Genomic DNA, 18,323 nt, shown 5'->3' with positions numbered 1-18,323 from the left:
GAAACTTGTCTCTAAACTAAGGAAATAGTGATTGGATTACTGAAAGGAAAATTATTGAAGAATATTATTTAACGTGGAAATTATTTTAAACAATAATTTAAAATACATTATAGTTAATTATTTTAAAGTTCATTGGCTACTATTTAAGAAAAAAAATTTTTTTTAAACCCTGAATATTTCATATTTAGGTGCTATTGTAAGATAGTACTTTTAAAATTTATTTATAGTTGTTTCTACAATGTAGAATACAATTTTCTGTATACTGATCTTATGCAGTATTGGTAAAATCACTTCTTAGTTTGTATTTTTTCTAGATTTCATGGGATTTTCTGTATAGTCAAATCATATCTTCTGGAAATTAAAAGTTTCACTTCTTCCTTTTTAATCTTGATGACTTTTATTTCTTTTTCTTGCTTGATTACTCCTATTACAACCTATAGTACAGTGTTGAAGTGATGAGAGTGGACATCCTTGCCTTTTCTGATTTTAGGGAGAATGTATTCATTTTTTAACCAGAACATATGATAGATGGCTTTTTCATAGATGCATCTTATTAAGTTGAGGAAATTTCCCTCTATTCAAAATTTAATTAGAGTTTATTTATTAGGAATAAATGCTGGAGTTTTCAAATCCCCTTTTTTACATCAATCTGAGATTATCATAGATTCTTTTAGTGTGATCAACACTGATTAATTTTCAAATTTAATCCACCTTCCATGCCTGGGAAAAACCCCACTTGGTCATGCTGTATTACCCTTTTTATATGTTATTAGATTCCATTTGCTAAAATTTTGTTACAAATTTTTTATCTCTGTTTATGCAGGATATTGGTCTCTAGCTTTCTTGTAATGCCTTTGTCTAATTTCAGTATCAGAGGTTTACAGAATGAGTTGAGACTATGTCTTCCTCTTCAGTTTTCTGGAAGAGTTTATGTAAAACTTATTTGGTCCTTAGATGTTTGTAAAATTTCATCATAATGCCATATAATGTTATTCTTCTGTGATTATTTTAAAAACAGTGCTTTTACCATGTATGAGATGTATGGAAAATTTTAAAGTCTGAAATACATCATTCATTTGTTTTTCCACAAAGGATCGGCCTCCTCCTAATATTTGGAAAAAAATAGATCAATCCAGGGATTATAAAAATGGCAATCAACTCAGGGAATACCAACTGGAAGGACTCAACTGGCTGTTATTCAATTGGTACAATAGGTATGTAGTATGTGTTAATAAAAAAAATTTAGGTGTGTTTTCAAAATGTGTTCCAAAATAACATTGAGTAAAATTGACACTAATGTTGCTACATTATTACTATCGTGGAGTCTTCATTATTGAAAGAAAAATTGTGGTTACCTCTGGAAGATAATGTACATTATAATTTAGAATTTTGACTACAGTTGCTTCCCTTAAATATGTAGCAGTCAGAATAGAAGAAAGTTGATTTATTGATTTTTAATCAAATTTGAAATAGCTTTCTTAACATCATCAAACCTCAACCATGTTATCAAATGTTTTACAACTTACACTACTGTCTGCCAGTAATTGAATCTAGTAACTCAGGTGTGAGCAGTTTCATCTAAAGAGTGAGATAAGTATGTAATGTACATCTTCAAGGAAGCAGATTTTCAGTAATTGATAAGGAATAGAATACAAAATATAAGAACCTAGTAATGAATTACCCCCGCTTCTTATTAGTTTTCTAAACTGTTTAAAAAACTTTTTGGAATATTATGTCACCTTTTTTTAGTGAGATGGGAAATTAATTGCAAAAGAAATAAAAAATGGTATCTTGATTGATAAAGAAGTCAGATTATATATATAAAAGAGCACATGAAGGTACTATTATTAGTAATGGTAGCAAAATTTTATGACACTTATTCAGAATCATTTTTCTGTGTTTTTACTTGTCACGTGATTCTTCTGTTTCACTAAGTAACGGTGAGTCATGAGTCCATGGCAGTGGTGTGTCCGTCAACTCCGTCAGATGGAGTTAGGGTGGGTGATCTATTATCCCACACAGTGCTCTTTCCCCTTGTTTATATTTTCTAAGTGTTATCATTTTTCCCAAGAGAATCTTCCTGGTAAAATAGTCAACAAAACCTTGTCTTAACAGTACCCTTTCTCAGTTGCTTGTTTTAAACTTATACCATTTTCCTGAAGCACTTTATCAGAACCCTACCCCCTTCACTCTCTATATATGACTGCTTCTTAGAGAAGTCTAGGACCAGTAGTTGAATTCATTCAGATTGTTGCCTGCCCTCACACCCAAGCCTAAAAATGTATCTCCATCCTTAGCCATTCATGCCTCTGTCCTCCTGTCAGAAGTTAAACGGTGCCTCCCCAGAACCAAGACTGATGCTGCAACCTCAACTCTTGACAGGCATCTCATCCAGTCTTCAGAACCTCACTTCAATCACTTATCAACTTGGGTTTAACCTATATATAAAAATTTTAAAGGAAAGGATTAATCTTCTCTTAGCTTTGTTTTTCCTTCTAGCTATCTTGATACCTCTTTGTAACTTCCAAGGAAGAGGTCTAGGAAGTATAGCCATCATGAACTCTTCCTGTTTTCTTATCTCCTATTCTCCTTAAACCTGTCGTTTGGATTTTAATTCTGTATGATCTCTGAAACTCTTAATTTTCTAATCCACGATGTTTTTTCAGCCTTAAATTGCTGTCTCTGATGCATTGGATAGTAGTTCTAGTCCTTTTTTATTTTTTTTTTATTTTTTTTATTTTTTCTAGTCCTTTTTTAAACTTTTCTCCCATTCTCACTTCCAACAGCTTCCATAGTGTTAACACTCCCAGCTCTCCAGTACCTCTGTAACTATTCCTTTCAATAATCTTTCCTTGTTCTTCTTCCTCTGCCTACCCTTTCAGTGTTGTTTTTTCTTTCCCAGTGTTTGATTTTTTTGCTGTCTTCTCATGTTTCATGTTTGTTCTGCCTAAGCCAAACTTTATACCGCACCCTCCCCCCGCCCCGTGTCTTCACTTATCAGTAACATCTCTAAGGCGTTAATTCAAGCCCATATTTGTTTGCTTCTTGCTGCCTTAATGTCTATCTCAGTGATATTTTAAACACAACAAATTCACAATTAACCTTATTATTTCCTGTTTCCTCCGTATCAGACTTATTCTTCCATATTTTACGTCTTGATTAAAAATAATACAACTTACTTAGTCACCCAAATTTAAATCTGTCATCCTACACTCCATATATCTGATTGATCATTAAGTCCAGATCATTCTAACATGGAGTTAACTTTAGAATCAGTTTTCACTTGATCCCTCCTACCTTAGTCCAAAGGTCCACTATTCTTTGCCCTGTTATTTTGGTACTTTCCCAATTACTGTCCCAACTTCAAGTCATCTCACCTTCTAGTATTCCCGTGGCACCAGTCAGCTTCAGGTACAAACCTAATCTCATCAGGTTTCTTTAACAATGTTCAGTGACTCCCATTATCAATAAAATGATGTCCATAACCTTTCTTTATGACCCCTGCTTATCTTAGTAAATATCCCTTCCTTTACCATTCCCTCAAAACCATATTAAAGTACTTGTTGCCTCCCAGTTAATTGTATTCTTGACACTTGTACCCGTTTGTTCTGCCCTCTGGCAAAACCCTGCTCATTACTGATCTCCTCTCTGAAAGCATTCTTACTTCTCTCAGCTCTTCTAGATGCAGTTAGATACTTACTCACCTGAGCTTCCATAGTGAACTTAACACTGATAATTCTTAATTGGCCATATATCACAATCATCTGTGCAGCTTATTTTAAAAATTTCAGTTGCTTTTATCCTACTTTGCACATTGAATCAGAATGTAAAGGACAAGGCCATGGGTAATTGTTTCTTAGGCTGTTCCAGTACATAGCAAGAATTGAAAACCAGTTCTTTATTTGTGCTTCTCTGATAGCACGTTGCATGATTATTTATTTATGTCTGCTTTTCTAATAGAAGCAAGCCCCTGGAAGGCAGAGAACATGGTCTTTTTATATATATATATATATATATATATATATATATATCTCCCTGAGATAAGAAGGCATTTAATAAATGTTTCATGAATAAATAACATTTAGTTTGCTTTGTTCTTGCCATTTTGTTCTTTTAAAAACTCAAGTATCTAACAGGTGGTATCTTTATTTTGGAGCTACAAAAGAATCTATATTTTTCCCTTTGCAATACTATAATAAAATTATAATCTTTAACCAAATCTGCACTTCAGAAACTTTCACGTTTATAAATGCAAGTATTTTAACCTGATCTCTCTGCTTTTTTTATATTTATCTTTTAAAACATTGTAGTATACAGAAAACCCAAAATATACATGGGTAATATATTTGTTTATTTCAGACGAAACTGCATTTTAGCAGATGAAATGGGTCTTGGCAAAACCATTCAATCAATTACATTCCTCTACGAAATCCTTCTGACTGGTATAAGAGGACCTTTCCTGATTATTGCTCCACTTTCTACTATTGCAAACTGGGAGAGAGAATTTCGTACGTGGACTGATATTAATGTTGTGGTTTATCATGGGAGCCTGATTAGCAGACAAATGATACAGCAATATGAGATGTACTTCAGGGACTCACAGGTGTGTTATTGGTGATTTTGTTTGTTGTTTGAAAGGTCAGATTTTAAAAAAGATAAGCATTACATATTAATTACTTTAAATTTGTGATTTTAATTGCCTACTTAGATCTTAGTTTGATCTCTTTATTCATCATATTTATTTTACAGTAAACTTTAGTAGCTGAAGTAAGACATGACAAAAGTAGGCAAGTTCACACTGTAGTTTACTGGAAGGAAGTATGCTGATTTATACAAACGTACAAATTTGATTTTATACTTAATTTTTTAGCTGGAATAATTGTTTTATTGTTTTAAATACACATTAAATTTATTTTAAAAATAACTGTCTCTTTGATCATCTTCCAGTTTTTTCCCTCCCTTTAAAAAATGTACTTCTTCACTGACCACCATAGGTCTGAATGCCCATTGAGGTGAAACTGTAGGTTGTCTTGTGTGTTCAGTGAGTTTTGATGTTAGACATTTTGGGTTGTTTTGTATACTGATACACACATACCTCTGTATCTTTCTTCCCTTGCTTTGATGGTTTGCTTCTCCATATTCTAGAGGAATATTTTCCATTTTACTTTGACCACTTACTCTTTAGGAAGGGATACCCCTTTTTCTGCTAAATATACAGATCATAAAATTGAGATGACATTATATGAAAGAATTTCCTAGCAGAAGGTTAAGTTTATAAAACACGAAATGCCAGTTTTGAGTAGTAGTTTGACTCTTCTTAGGTGAAACTTTTACTAAGAAATAAGAAACAAAGTTAACTAAAACACATTTCACACAAAATTGTGCCATTTCATTAGAAAAGATTATGGCACTCTGCCTCAATATAGTACCTTAATATTTTATTTTCTTTTACTGATTCTTAACGTTTTATAAGGATCATTATAACATACGGCCAGGTCATGAGATACGATATAGGTTAAGGTAAGATAAAGTGCATAGCCTTTATTTTTGCGTACCAATTATAACTGATTTTCTACTTATTTAAGGCTGAATATCAGTAAAATTAACTTTCTTCTACTTTAATGTTTGAAACAATGAGATTTCTATGAAATTAGGCATGTCTGTAATCATTTCTATTGAAAATTATCAATTTTGCATTTTTGGAGCCTATGACAAGTTGTTTGATTTCCTTCCATAGTGTTTTACTATTCTTAATTGAACATTTGCAGAATTTTAGAGCTGTATGATATCATTAAAACCATTTACTCTAGCTTTTTAAAGGTATTTTAAAAATATTAGAAGTTTAAGATTTAATCTGTGTTTCATGAGTTTGGTATAAATGTGATAGCCAGAAAGCTGAAAGATTCCTAATGTGTTATAAACTGAATAGTATGTATTAAATTATATTTTATGGTAAATGTTATAAATTCTAGAACATTGTGTGAAGGGTTTAAAATTTCAAGAGTTAAGGATGTCTCACGTAATGAGATAAATAGATCTATACTTTATAGAAGTAACTTTCAGAGTTAACTCTTTCAAATATATATTTTTTATGAATTAAGTGAACATTTAACTTCTGCTTTTTTCTAAGTTATTAAATAATTTGAAATCACAGAAATGGCAAAATTATGCTGTAACAGATAATAACACTAATATCTACAGACATTTACTATGTGCCATGCATTATGCTAAACAGTTTACACATAGTATTTCATGTAATCTTTGTAATATCTACCTTGTAAATAGGTGATATCTTCCTCATTTACAAATGAAGAAGCTGAAGTAAAAAGAAGTGATATTGTTTTCCCTAAAATCGTAGAGCAAAACTGGTGTTGATGAATGCAGGTCAGACAAGGACCTTTGTTTTTAAGCAGCGCGCTGTCTCTGTGACTGAGTGCATCCCTCCCGCGCCTTTAGCGCTGCACAGACTGATGTTTCGTGCCCGTGCTAACGTTCTGCGCGGCTTACCAGTCCACTCAGTGGCCAGTGCATGCAGTCAGTGTGAATCGTTCTAAAATTACTGTAATTTAAGTTGATAGGAATTTTAAAATCTGAATCAGATCACATGACCTTTCTTAACCCTTCGTTTCTCCTAAAAGTTTGTCATTTTCAATGCCATTTATTTATACATTCTCTTCCCTTGGAATCTAGGACTCTTTTCTGGTCCTATATCACTTTCCTTTTGAAGCCCCCTTTAAGTGATTCCTTCTTGTCTTATCTAAACCTGGGGGTGACCCAGGGCTCAGTCTCCTACTTTTTATATCCATACTCATTCCATCAGAGATTTCATTCAGTCACACAACTTAATTACCATCTGTACTGCCGGAAACTCCCAAATCTATATCACCAGTTCTAACCTCTTTCCTAAATTCGAGTCATATGCAAATGCCTACTCAATTACTCCACTTGAATAGCTAATAGACATCTCAAACATAACATGTCCAAAACTGAAATCCTGCATTTCCTCATGGTAGTAAATGGCAACCCCAGCTTCTAGTTGTTTGATCCCAAAAGTTTAGTCAAAACTTGAATCCTCTTAAACTCACTCCATTCCTATCCGTTGGTAAATCCTGTTGATTCCGCCTTCAAATTAAATCCAGAACTGGCCTCCATTGATGATGGAGGCCTCCAAATCTCATGGCCTCCATTGATGATCTCTTGTTTGAATTAGTGCAACAGCCTCTTAACTGGTTTCTATGATCCTGTCCTTGGCCTTTTTCAGACTATTTTTACCATAACAGCCAAGGAATTCTTTTAAAATATGTCAAATCATGATACTTCTTGTCTCAAAACCCTCTAATAGCTTCTTGCTCAAAGTAAAAGCCAAGAGTCCCCACCACAGCTTTCAAGACCCTATACAGCCTCATCCCCTCCATTCACTGGATTTTAGTCTCACTGGATTTCTTGCTAATATTAGAATACTGCCAAAGATATTCCCGTGTTATGCCATTCACATTCTCTGTTTCTACCAAGAATGCTTCCTGGATCAGATCTCTAGATATCAACATGCCTTCCTCCCTGATCTTCAGGACTTTGCTCAAATGTCACTTCTTAGTGATGGCCTCCCAGCCATTGTAAATAGAGTTGGAATGGTCACCTCCGAGCCCATACTTCCCATACACATCCCTGTGTTATCTGAGTCTGTGACCTTTATTACTTTCTAACATAATTTCTTTGATTTTGTTTTTTAATTTTGGGGTTTCTTTTTTCCTTAACGGTTATGTTCTATATTTGAGTAATTGGAACTTAAACTTGAGTTCCACTTGGATAATTAGTTTTGTCTGTCTTGTTTACTGCTGTATTTCGTGCAGCTAGAACAGAGTCTGGCACATAAACACCCAGTAAATACTTGCTAACTAAATGACATGAGTGGCCAGTTTTTATATTTACTACTTATTTGCCATTATATGTGTGGAGTCATGGATATAAATAGTAAACATTAATACTGAAATTTCTTTATAATTTATAAAGATTTTATAATAACCATTTATTTTTTGACTTAACATTGTTAATAAGATTCTTAAAAATTATCAAATGTCTTATCAAGGAATTCTTTTTTGGATATAATTAATTGTATCATTGTTTTGGCAAAATTTTTGACAACATTCTTGAAAACTACAATCTAACACAGTTTTAATGCTGAGGTTCCTCATTTTAAGGGAGTATCTCTGCATATGTAAAATTTTCTATGGAAAATGTTTTATAGCTCATGTCATTAAGTGATTTGTATGCTGCTTGATAGGAATTAAAAATTATGATCAAGACAGTCTAGCAAATTATTACATTTGGTAATAAATTTCTAGGGGCGTATTATTCGAGGAGCTTACAGATTCCAAGCCATCATCACCACTTTTGAAATGATTCTTGGAGGCTGTGGAGAGCTTAATGCAATTGAATGGCGATGTGTAATTATTGATGAAGCACATAGGTTAAAAAATAAAAACTGTAAACTTCTAGAAGGTCTGAAACTCATGAATCTGGTAAGTGACTTAATGTCATTTTAATGACTTCCATTTCTTAGCTACATAGTAAAAAGAGCTAGTGCCAAAAACTTATTCCTTTTTTTTATTTTAAAATACAGATTTCTAATTTCTATCTGATAATTAACATTATTTTGCTTTAATTAGTAAGGGGGAAAAATCTCATCTGTTTTCTAAGGCTTAAACGTTTTAGTACTTTTCTCTTAAAAGCTTTAGTAATTTTGTAATTTAAAAAGAAACTTTGGGAGAGTGTCCTATTGAAAAGAAATAAAAGTATAAGTTTTAAGGCTAAATTCCTCAATAAAAAGCCCTTTCACCAAAGTTAAAATATTATTCAGATCATTTTATCATAGAGGAATAAAGTTTCTGCACAATTAGCGTGTATTTATTATAGTTAATGGGATTTTTGAAAGTCATCTTATTAATGTGTTTGCTTTCAAATCAAAGTATTTTGTGTTTTTTAACATTTCGATTTAATTAGCATCACATACTTAGTACATGAGCACTTGAACAAATGACTCAAGTACATTTGTACAGAACTACATAAAGTACAGAAGAACTACATCAAGTAAAACAGTAAAGTGCTCCTTCATAGTCTTCATCCATGCCTACTCGTAGTCTCCACTCCTTACTCCAGTGTTACCAGTTTAGACTATTTACTAACATCAGATACTTATGTAGGCATGCAGATACATATATAAATATTTTGCTTAAGAATTTAGAGGTATTTTCAAATCAGATTTTAAATACTTTATACTATTATCACTAAAATATTTTTATCTCCTTCTGTTACTATTATGTTTATTTGTAATGCATTTCTAGCTCAGATTTATTCCAGTCAGCCCTTCACATTGTTGGATTGTTACTTTAATGATGTAAGAACTTGTTCTTTTGTAAGAAATCAAGTGATGATCTGCTGTATTATAAAGAGCACTGTTTTGTATACAAATTACCATGCCAAGAATGGCTAAGTACCCCCCAAGAATTTGTCTGTTTCCTTGAATAAAAACCTAAAAATACACTTCTAATTATTTACTATTTTTCTTTTAAAAGCAATAGGTAAAAATAGCAGACAAAGTAAGCTATTATGAGAATAATGCAGAGTCAATGAGAGTAATTTAATGAAGATGAGTGGGTGGAGATATATTTTGAGTTGATTCTTGAAAATTATGGTCAGAAGAATGTTTGCTTTTCAAAAACATGGAAACATTTGATAATCTGTGTCAACTTTCATATCATATTAGCACAGTAGTGTTTGACATGGACTTGATACATGTTATTGGCATGTTATTCTTTCTTTATATAGGAACACAAGGTGCTTTTGACTGGCACACCTCTCCAAAATACAGTTGAAGAACTATTCAGTCTTCTTCACTTTCTGGAGCCCCTAAGGTTTCCTTCTGAATCAACGTTTATGCAAGAATTTGGGGATCTGAAAACAGAGGAACAGGTATCCTATTAGTCTTTGTAAATAGGTACATCAAATCTCTTCTCAGTGTAATTATGCATATGTATGCTACCTATATTTTCATCATTTTTTATGCAGGTGCAGAAACTTCAGGCTATCTTGAAACCAATGATGTTGAGACGATTGAAAGAAGATGTGGAAAAGAAGTTGGCACCTAAGGAAGAAACCATCATTGAAGTAGAACTTACTAACATTCAGAAAAAATACTACCGGGCTATACTGGAGAAGAACTTTTCATTTTTATCCAAAGGAGCAGGGCAGACTAATGTACCCAACTTGGTCAATACCATGATGGAGCTCAGGAAGTGCTGTAATCACCCTTATCTTATCAAAGGTAGTCGAAAAGGATTGCAGAGAAATCCTTTGCTTTTAACAGATACTCATGAAAAAAATAACAGATGCCCAATAAAAGTAACACAGATGTGGTAGCTGCTACAAGGAAAGGCCCTGACCCTGTAACTCTCCACCCTGGTGTTCTGTGGGATAACAGTTGTTCCAGAGTCGGGGGCGGTGTGAGCTACTACTTCCTAACAGTGTCCCATGTTAGCATCACCAGGTTACAAAAGCGGGAGACGTGTTCAGTCTAACTGGAGTGCGGTTCCTCTACCAGCTTAATCCTCTTCATGGACAAAGACCATAAAGCCCATGTTTGAATCTCCGAATTTACATTTTTCTTCCTGGTTTCTTTTCAGTCTGGATACTCTAGTTATTGTCTCTAAATTTGTGTGTTCTGATAACATTACTTTTCAATATCTTATTAGCTTCTCTATTAATGATCTGTCTGTACATTTGAGTACTTTTACTTATTCCTGGGAATATACTCTATGCAAGACAAGCCATTTCTTAGACCAGTAACTCACTCACTTGCAGTTCTGGTACTCTTATGGCTAGACAGGCTGGAGGAAAGGAGAGCACCCTTAATGCTAATCTAGACTCTAAAAGTGTGGTCAAAGAACTATAACTTGACTTCCCTTCTAATTTTTCCTGTTTGCTTGTTTTGATGGCAAGCAGGATGCCTATGGACACATCTAGGTTATGATCACCTTGCAGTGGTGACCACATTTGTATTGGTTTTTAAATACTAGAAGTTTATTTAAAAGTTTGTGTTTACTCACTTAGGATAGAACCACATTTTCACTAATTCTTATACTAAGAACATCCATTCAACATTTAGCAAACATAAATTTATGTAAGACATTATGCCAGTTGTTTTGGGATATTAAAAAAATGCTTAAGACACTGTTTTTATCCTCACTGGAATTAAAGGCTGGTGTTGGTGGGGATTTACCCACAAACATAAATAATTCTAACAGTGTACCTACATTAGAAGATTTTAATGTATTAAAGAAGCACAGAAGATCACTAATTTAAAAAGAAAGTAGTTGAGAGTATCTGCATTTGTGTGTTGATGCTGTCTTCTTACGGAGAAGGCAATGGCAAGCCACTCCAGTACTCTTGCCTGGAAAATCCCATGGATGGAGGAGCCTGGTAGGCTGCAGTCCGTGGGGTCGCTACGAGTCGGACACGACTGAGCGACTTCACTTTCACTTTTCACTTTCACACATTGGAGAAGGAAATGGCAACCCACTCCAGTGTTTTTGCCTGGAGAATCCCAGGGACGGGGGAGCCTAGTGGGCTGCCGTCTATGGGGTCGCACAGAGTCGGACACGACTAAAGTGACTTAGCAGCAGCAGCAGCTATCTTCTTATATTTCTTTGACAGGTGCTGAGGAGAAAATACTTGGAGAATTTAGAGATACATATAATCCAGCTGCTTCTGATTTTCATCTTCAAGCAATGATCCAGTCTGCTGGTAAATTGGTCCTTATTGATAAATTGCTTCCCAAAATGAAAGCAGGAGGTCATAAAGTGCTCATCTTCTCTCAGATGGTACGCTGCCTTGATATCCTGGAGGACTATCTTATACATAAAAGGTAAGGCATGTAATTCGCCATGAATTATACTATAAAGTATGCTAAGTATATGGTATTAAGGTTTCTGCAGAATGGTTTACTGTAACCCAACTTTACTCAAGTCTTCCTTTTTATGTAGATTAGAATCCATTTAAATCTGTACATAAAGATTGTTTAAGATTATGTATCAGGTTTTCCTAACCTACATATTTTGCAACAACAGACAGGGCTAATGAGACTAAGAAAATTTTGGACATAGATATTTGCTGACCTATTAATGGGTATATTAGGTTACATTTTATTTGATGTGTTTGTTAACCTTGTAGTAGCAACAGTCATTTTAAATGGATTTAATAACCATCTTCAAAATTGAAGAAAATGATTCAAGATCCTTTTTCGGATCCTTTTCAGTGTTAAAGTTAGAACCTGAACTTGCTGGACTTTGACTTAGTGTACACTGTATGATATTTGCTCTTGCTTTCATCTTTTCTCATGTGTTTACTGTGGGTTTTTTGTTTTGGTTTGTTTTCTTGTGTGTATGGCAGTAAGATAATCTCTGCAATAATATCTAATCAGTATTTAGATAAATAAGACATTTATCATAGGATATTTATCAGAGTATTTGTGGGCCAACTAGAAATCAACACATTACTATCAAAGAGAATCTGAAAATTCAGCTGTAATTTTACTTGATGATATTTTGACCCTTATTAATAAGTAAAGATCAGTCTATGCCAGTTTATATTTGCAGATATTTTATAGGACATTTTTATTTTTCATTTTGTTTTCGGTTCCACTTTTACTGTCAGTGTTCTCTCCTTTAGTCTTATTCCAAAATTTTTATTCTCTGTTTTATACTCTTAAAATAGCCATTCTTGCATTTTCTTGATGTCTTTACACAAATAACTTTATAAGATAAAGATAAATTTGACTTAAGATGAATTTCATGGAAAACCTCAGATTTCTTTGATTCAAAAGTAACACTATTAGGAGTCACACTCCCCCTTTTACAGGCCCCAAAGATATCAGTGCAACTGCTGATAAGACTAAATTATAAGTGGAAATAAGTGCCTTAAACCAGAAGAGGTGTGGCAAGAGTCATGTGTATTCCTCTTCTAGTTCCAAAGTCTTTATGTATTTTATATTTATTGATGTCTAGCAACTTCTCAGTTTTATGTTAAATGAGGAAGGATAAAAGAAGTTAAAATTTAATTGTTTGGCAGTGATGACTTTGAAGAATTAACATTATAGTTTGCCCTTAATAAATTAGAGTTTACAGGCAAGTTTATCAGTTGAGAGAGTAACATGATTGAGGTACAGAGAAATGTTTTAAGCTTCTTGTATCAAGTTTTATTTAAACCTTTGTTTCTTGCCTCCCACCAAAAAAAAAAAAATCACTTGTTATAGTGAGATTAGTGCATGCATGCTGAGTCACTTCAGTCCTTCCAACTCTGCGACCCTATGGACTGTAGCCTACCAGGGTCTTTTGTCCATGGGATCCTCCAGGCAAGAATACTGAAGTGGGTTGCCTTTCCCTCCTCCAGGGGATCTTCCTGACCCAGGGATCAAATCCTCGTCTCATTGGCAGGCAGGTTCTTTACCTCTAGAACCACCTGGCAAGCCCAGTGAGATCAGTAAAGTATATTAATTGTAAAGCTTTTTACCTATACACCCAGTAATGCAGAGATTTTGTAACTTTATATTATTTTGTGTTTCCTGTTTAGCACAAACACTGAGAATTATAAAACCATAGAAACTAATTGGGGTAATATCCCTTCTTAAATTTGTAGTGAACATTAATGTTGTAGCAAAACTGATAGCTGTGTGTCTGTCAATTTGATAGAATGCCTTTATTTTCATTATATCCATTTATCTAAATATATTGCATTTCACTTGATAGATATTTATATGAGCGAATTGATGGAAGAGTCAGAGGGAATCTTCGACAAGCTGCTATAGATCGATTTAGTAAACCTGATTCAGATCGATTTGTCTTTCTTCTGTGTACCCGAGCTGGTGGGTTGGGCATCAACTTAACCGCAGCTGATACATGTATAATTTTTGATTCTGATTGGAATCCTCAAAATGACCTTCAGGTAAACAAATTCCCTGGCTAAGAGAATTTTTTAAAATTTCCATAGCTATCTTTGATAATCCACCTGTTTTATTTTTATTTGGACAATTAACATGTATATTTCCCTAAGAAATATCAGTGCCAAATAAAATAGATGAAATTATTTTATTTTAAAGACAGTAAAATATAATAAAATATACTTATTTAGATTATATATCTTCATAAAAATAGCTTACCTACTTGAATATAATATTTAATTATTTAGAGTATATCATATATATTTGTGAAATGCTTAGAATAAGTTTAAGAATAGTTTATTTTACTTCTTTAAAAATAAGTGCTTATCGTGATTTCGTCTTTTTAATCATTACATAATATAGTATGCATAGAATTGAGACATAATTGAATTTGCTTTTTATGAAATACTAGAGAAAATTAATGTATACACTTAAATTAAGACTACTTGAACTTCATAGAAGCATGGAAATATTAATTAGTGTTTATAATGAGTCAGAGTTTACAGAAAATGTGTTTCTAGGAAGGATACTAGACGAGAACAAAGTATTGAAGAAACTCTTCTTTTATTGTTCATAGTAGTCTCAGTAGTACTGTAATTGATATTATTCTTGAGAATATACCTGATTTAATAAGCAGTAATGTTTTAACCTTTCATTTGTATAATCTAGTTCAAAATTTATCAGACAGATTTTAAGTTCAGTAGAAATTTGAGATAATATATGAAGCTCTTATGTGATCTCTGCTGTCTTTACTTTCAAAATGTCTACATATTAGATAATTTGTTCTTTGCATATTTAAGTAAAATTTAGGCCTACAGAGTTATTCACTTTAAGTTTTTAGCCCTCTCAGAATTACCCAGCTTAACTAAAATATATTGAAAGGATTGTTAATAATGTAGCAGGGAGAAAAAAACTAGAAATTTAGGGTTAAAGTTTAAGTTTAAAGCCAGCAGCTAAAAAATTTGTTCATAGAATTTATCTTCTTGTCCAGAATTATATTGATGTCACACTCTTTAAGAAATAGTATTACTTCATGGATTTATGTTCTCCAACATAGTTTAAATTTTAACTCATTGCTGATTGTGATATTTCTTCATGGATTCATATTCTCTGCAGTACACATTTAAATTTTAATTTATTACTGATTTTGGAATCATTTCTCATTTTAGTAAGTTCTGCCTTCATTTCCAGAGAAAAGTTACATGCAATACAGTAGCAGGAGTGTCTAAAATATTCTTACACATATTTTTATATTCCATCAAGATAGCTTAATGTGTAATGCCTTTTATGCTATTTTTATAAAATAAATTGAATCTATAACGTTTCATTTTTTACAGGCCCAAGCTCGTTGCCACAGAATTGGTCAGAATAAAGCAGTTAAAGTCTACCGACTAGTGACTCGTAACTCATATGAAAGAGAGATGTTTGACCGAGCCAGTCTGAAACTGGGTCTAGATAAGGCTGTGTTACAGAGCATGAGTGGAAGAGAAAGTAATGTTGGTGGTGTATGTATATTTTCTTCTTTACTTCGAGTTTTCCTGTTTTTGTTTACATTTAATTTAAACCCAAGATAGCATATTATTTAATTTTCATTCATATTGAACACTAAGTAGATATTTTCATGTAAGGAGGAATTTCAGAATAGAGCTGTATTTATTAGTTTACACTTTTGGAACCTGTTCTGTCTATATAGCTCCAATACTTGTGAATCCTAAGAGTAGGATTCACTACTCTCAAAAGAAGAAATTCTTCCTTTTTCAAGATGTTTGTATTATGATACGCCAAAATAGAATTTCTTGTTTTTCCACATTTTTTTCTATAAAGTTTTCAAATTGGTTTCTTTAGGGCTAAACTACCACCGTTGGCTTTGTCTTGTTATAAATGATGTTTTTATCATTTTTCCCCTCAAAATCTTTTTTATACCTTGTGACTATAACAACTATTGAATTCTAATACTGAAAAGAACCTTGAGAGATTACCTGCCCCAGAGGCTTTGTTTTAACTGAAGTTATCATGGGCAAATGGCAGATCTTAGTTTAAAGATAGGAGAGTCAAAAATACCAATATGTTCTTCAGAGAATTCTCTCGGTACTCCCCGAGCCCAAAATGCAATTTTAACGTGACTTCTGTGGTTTTTTCATGTTCTCTAGGGATATTTTCTCATTTTATGAACTTTACAGAATTATTACCAAAATTTTTACTCTTTAGATTCAACAGCTTTCCAAAAAGGAAATAGAAGATCTGCTTCGAAGAGGTGCTTATGGTGCCATTATGGAAGAAGAAGATGAAGGCTCTAAATTCTGTGAAGAAGATATTGATCAGATTTTACTACGTCGTACAAAGACCATTACAATTGAATCAGAAGGACGTGGGTCAACATTTGCCAAGGTAACAGTGAGTGATATTTTATAACTATACCTGTAGTGTTCTCTCGTAAAAAGAAATTAACTGTTTCTTATTTTACTATTATTTGAGGAGCACCTACTTAATGTTTAAATAAACAGAATTACTCAAAAGAAGTAGGTAATATATTCTTTCCCTTCATTTTTATCTGCTGTCTCATATCAAATTTCACATGTATTCTTATGCTAGTGAAATGGGTGGAGTAGGGGTTAATAACTAGAAATGGTTCTAAGTATTAATTAGAGTAGAACATTTGAAGTTAAGAAATGAAAGAACATACATGTGAAAGAGTAAAATATAAGTAACATAGCGTAGGAGGTTAAATCATTTTATATTAACTTATAATAATTTAGAGTACTTAAAGGACTGATGCTAAAGCGAAACTCCAATACTTTGGCCACCTCATGCGAAGAGTTGACTCACTGGAAAAGACTCTGATGCTGGGAGGGATTGGGAGCAGGAGGAGAAGGGGACAGCAGAGAATGAGATGGCTGGATGGCATCACCGACTCGATGGACATGAGTTTGAGTGAACTCCGGGAGTTGGTGATGGACAGGAAGGCTTGGCGTGATGTGATTCATGGAGTCGCAAAGAGTTGGTCACGACTGAGCTGAACTGAAGTGAACTGAAAGAAGAGAAAGGATTTCTATTTTCATTTTAAGTGTTTAAATCAAGTTTAAACACTTGAGAGTAAGATGAAGTTTGTGTATTGGAAAGAAATATTATTTTAACATTCCCATTTGGGGAAAACATTTAAAAAATGTACTAGCCACCTTTATGCCCACCCTCTTCCCTTCTTCCCTCCCCCACCTCCCTGCTGGTAAATGTTTATCTTGTGTTCATCTAAAGAGTTTTTTATTGCAGTGTTCTATCCCACCTGTAGTGATTCATACAGATTTCTCCTTCACACTTTATTTCCTTTCTGCATTTTCTTCCTTCGCACCCTGTCTACTTCCAACCCGGATGTCTTTGTACGTCTTTATGGAGAGCAGTGTAGTATGGCAGGTAATCCAGGGGCTACACCAGAAGTGATGATAACCCGTCTTCAGATGAGAATTTTCCTCTTGCACTCAGTAAGCAGACTAACGTAAGCATGTTGTCAGGTGCTTCACTAAGTGGTGGAGGTACTAAAGTGAAAGGATCCTAGCCACTGAGAAAGAGTAAAAGAGAAAGTATTAATTCTGCATAAAATGGGAGAACAACACATCAGGAAAGTCTTTGCAGAGGAAATACATTTAAGCTGACTCTGGAAGGAAGTTTAAATTTAGTTGTGTTACAGAAAGAGAAAGCCACAAAAATGAACTATATGTTGCTAAACTATAAGGAAGATTTCAAGAACTGTGGTGCAGGTGTGTATGGATGTGCAGAGTAAATTAAAATGGAAATGAAATGAAGGTTAGGGAGATTGGACCTAAAAGCTAAAAAAAATTCCATTTTGAAGAATTTGAACTTGATTGTGAGGCAGTTGAAAAGCTTTTAAATCCCTTCAAGCAGAAAATGGACATAGTGCTGTCTGGTTTAGAAATTTAACTCTAGCATCAGTGTAGAGAATGAGATTGAAATGTGAAAGACTGAAAGTATAGAGACCAGATAAAAGACTTCTGTAAGCTGTGTCGATGGGCTAACCAGAACAGTGGAGACCCATTTGAATCAACAGGAATTGATAAGCAGTTAGAAATTTGTGGAAGGAGTTGTCAAAAATAACTTTAATGTAAATTTCTAACCCAATTTCTGGTGTCATTAAGTAAAACAGAGAATGCAGAAGAGGAAGTTCATATGGAGAAAATAAAATATTGGGGCTCCTGTATTTGTGACATTTATAGGGCATCCAAATGGAGATATCCAGGAGAGTTGCCTAAGTTACAGATTTGGGAGTCAATAGAGAAAAAAGCAGAAGAAAGTAGTATTGTGGAAACAAGAAATACTGTAG

At 33.6% G+C, this 18,323-nt stretch overlaps 1 protein-coding gene across 16 annotated transcripts in view; it reads left to right on the top strand.

Moving 5' to 3' along the window:
* The window catches only part of CHD9 (chromodomain helicase DNA binding protein 9), a 223,413-nt gene that overhangs the window by 155,323 nt on the left and 49,767 nt on the right, over window positions 1-18,323 (top strand). For all 16 annotated transcript variants that reach the window (XM_055412765.2, XM_055412768.2, XM_055412767.2 and 13 more), the window contains 9 exons: window positions 1,093-1,214; window positions 4,360-4,603; window positions 8,343-8,519; window positions 9,826-9,969; window positions 10,066-10,321; window positions 11,710-11,920; window positions 13,800-13,995; window positions 15,328-15,495; window positions 16,199-16,378. In XM_055412765.2, the coding sequence (XP_055268740.2) occupies window positions 1,093-1,214; window positions 4,360-4,603; window positions 8,343-8,519; window positions 9,826-9,969; window positions 10,066-10,321; window positions 11,710-11,920; window positions 13,800-13,995; window positions 15,328-15,495; window positions 16,199-16,378 (1,698 nt within the window). The remainder of the gene's footprint in view (window positions 1-1,092; window positions 1,215-4,359; window positions 4,604-8,342; window positions 8,520-9,825; window positions 9,970-10,065; window positions 10,322-11,709; window positions 11,921-13,799; window positions 13,996-15,327; window positions 15,496-16,198; window positions 16,379-18,323) is intronic.

The sequence above is a fragment of the Moschus berezovskii genome, chromosome 22, assembly GCF_049115385.1.
Source record: "Moschus berezovskii isolate FMDL1 chromosome 22, NW_MosBer_1.0, whole genome shotgun sequence".
Classification (NCBI taxonomy): domain Eukaryota; kingdom Metazoa; phylum Chordata; class Mammalia; order Artiodactyla; family Moschidae; genus Moschus; species Moschus berezovskii.
Note: the sequence above shows the minus strand (reverse complement) of the source record. Positions and strands in the feature narration are given on the sequence as shown.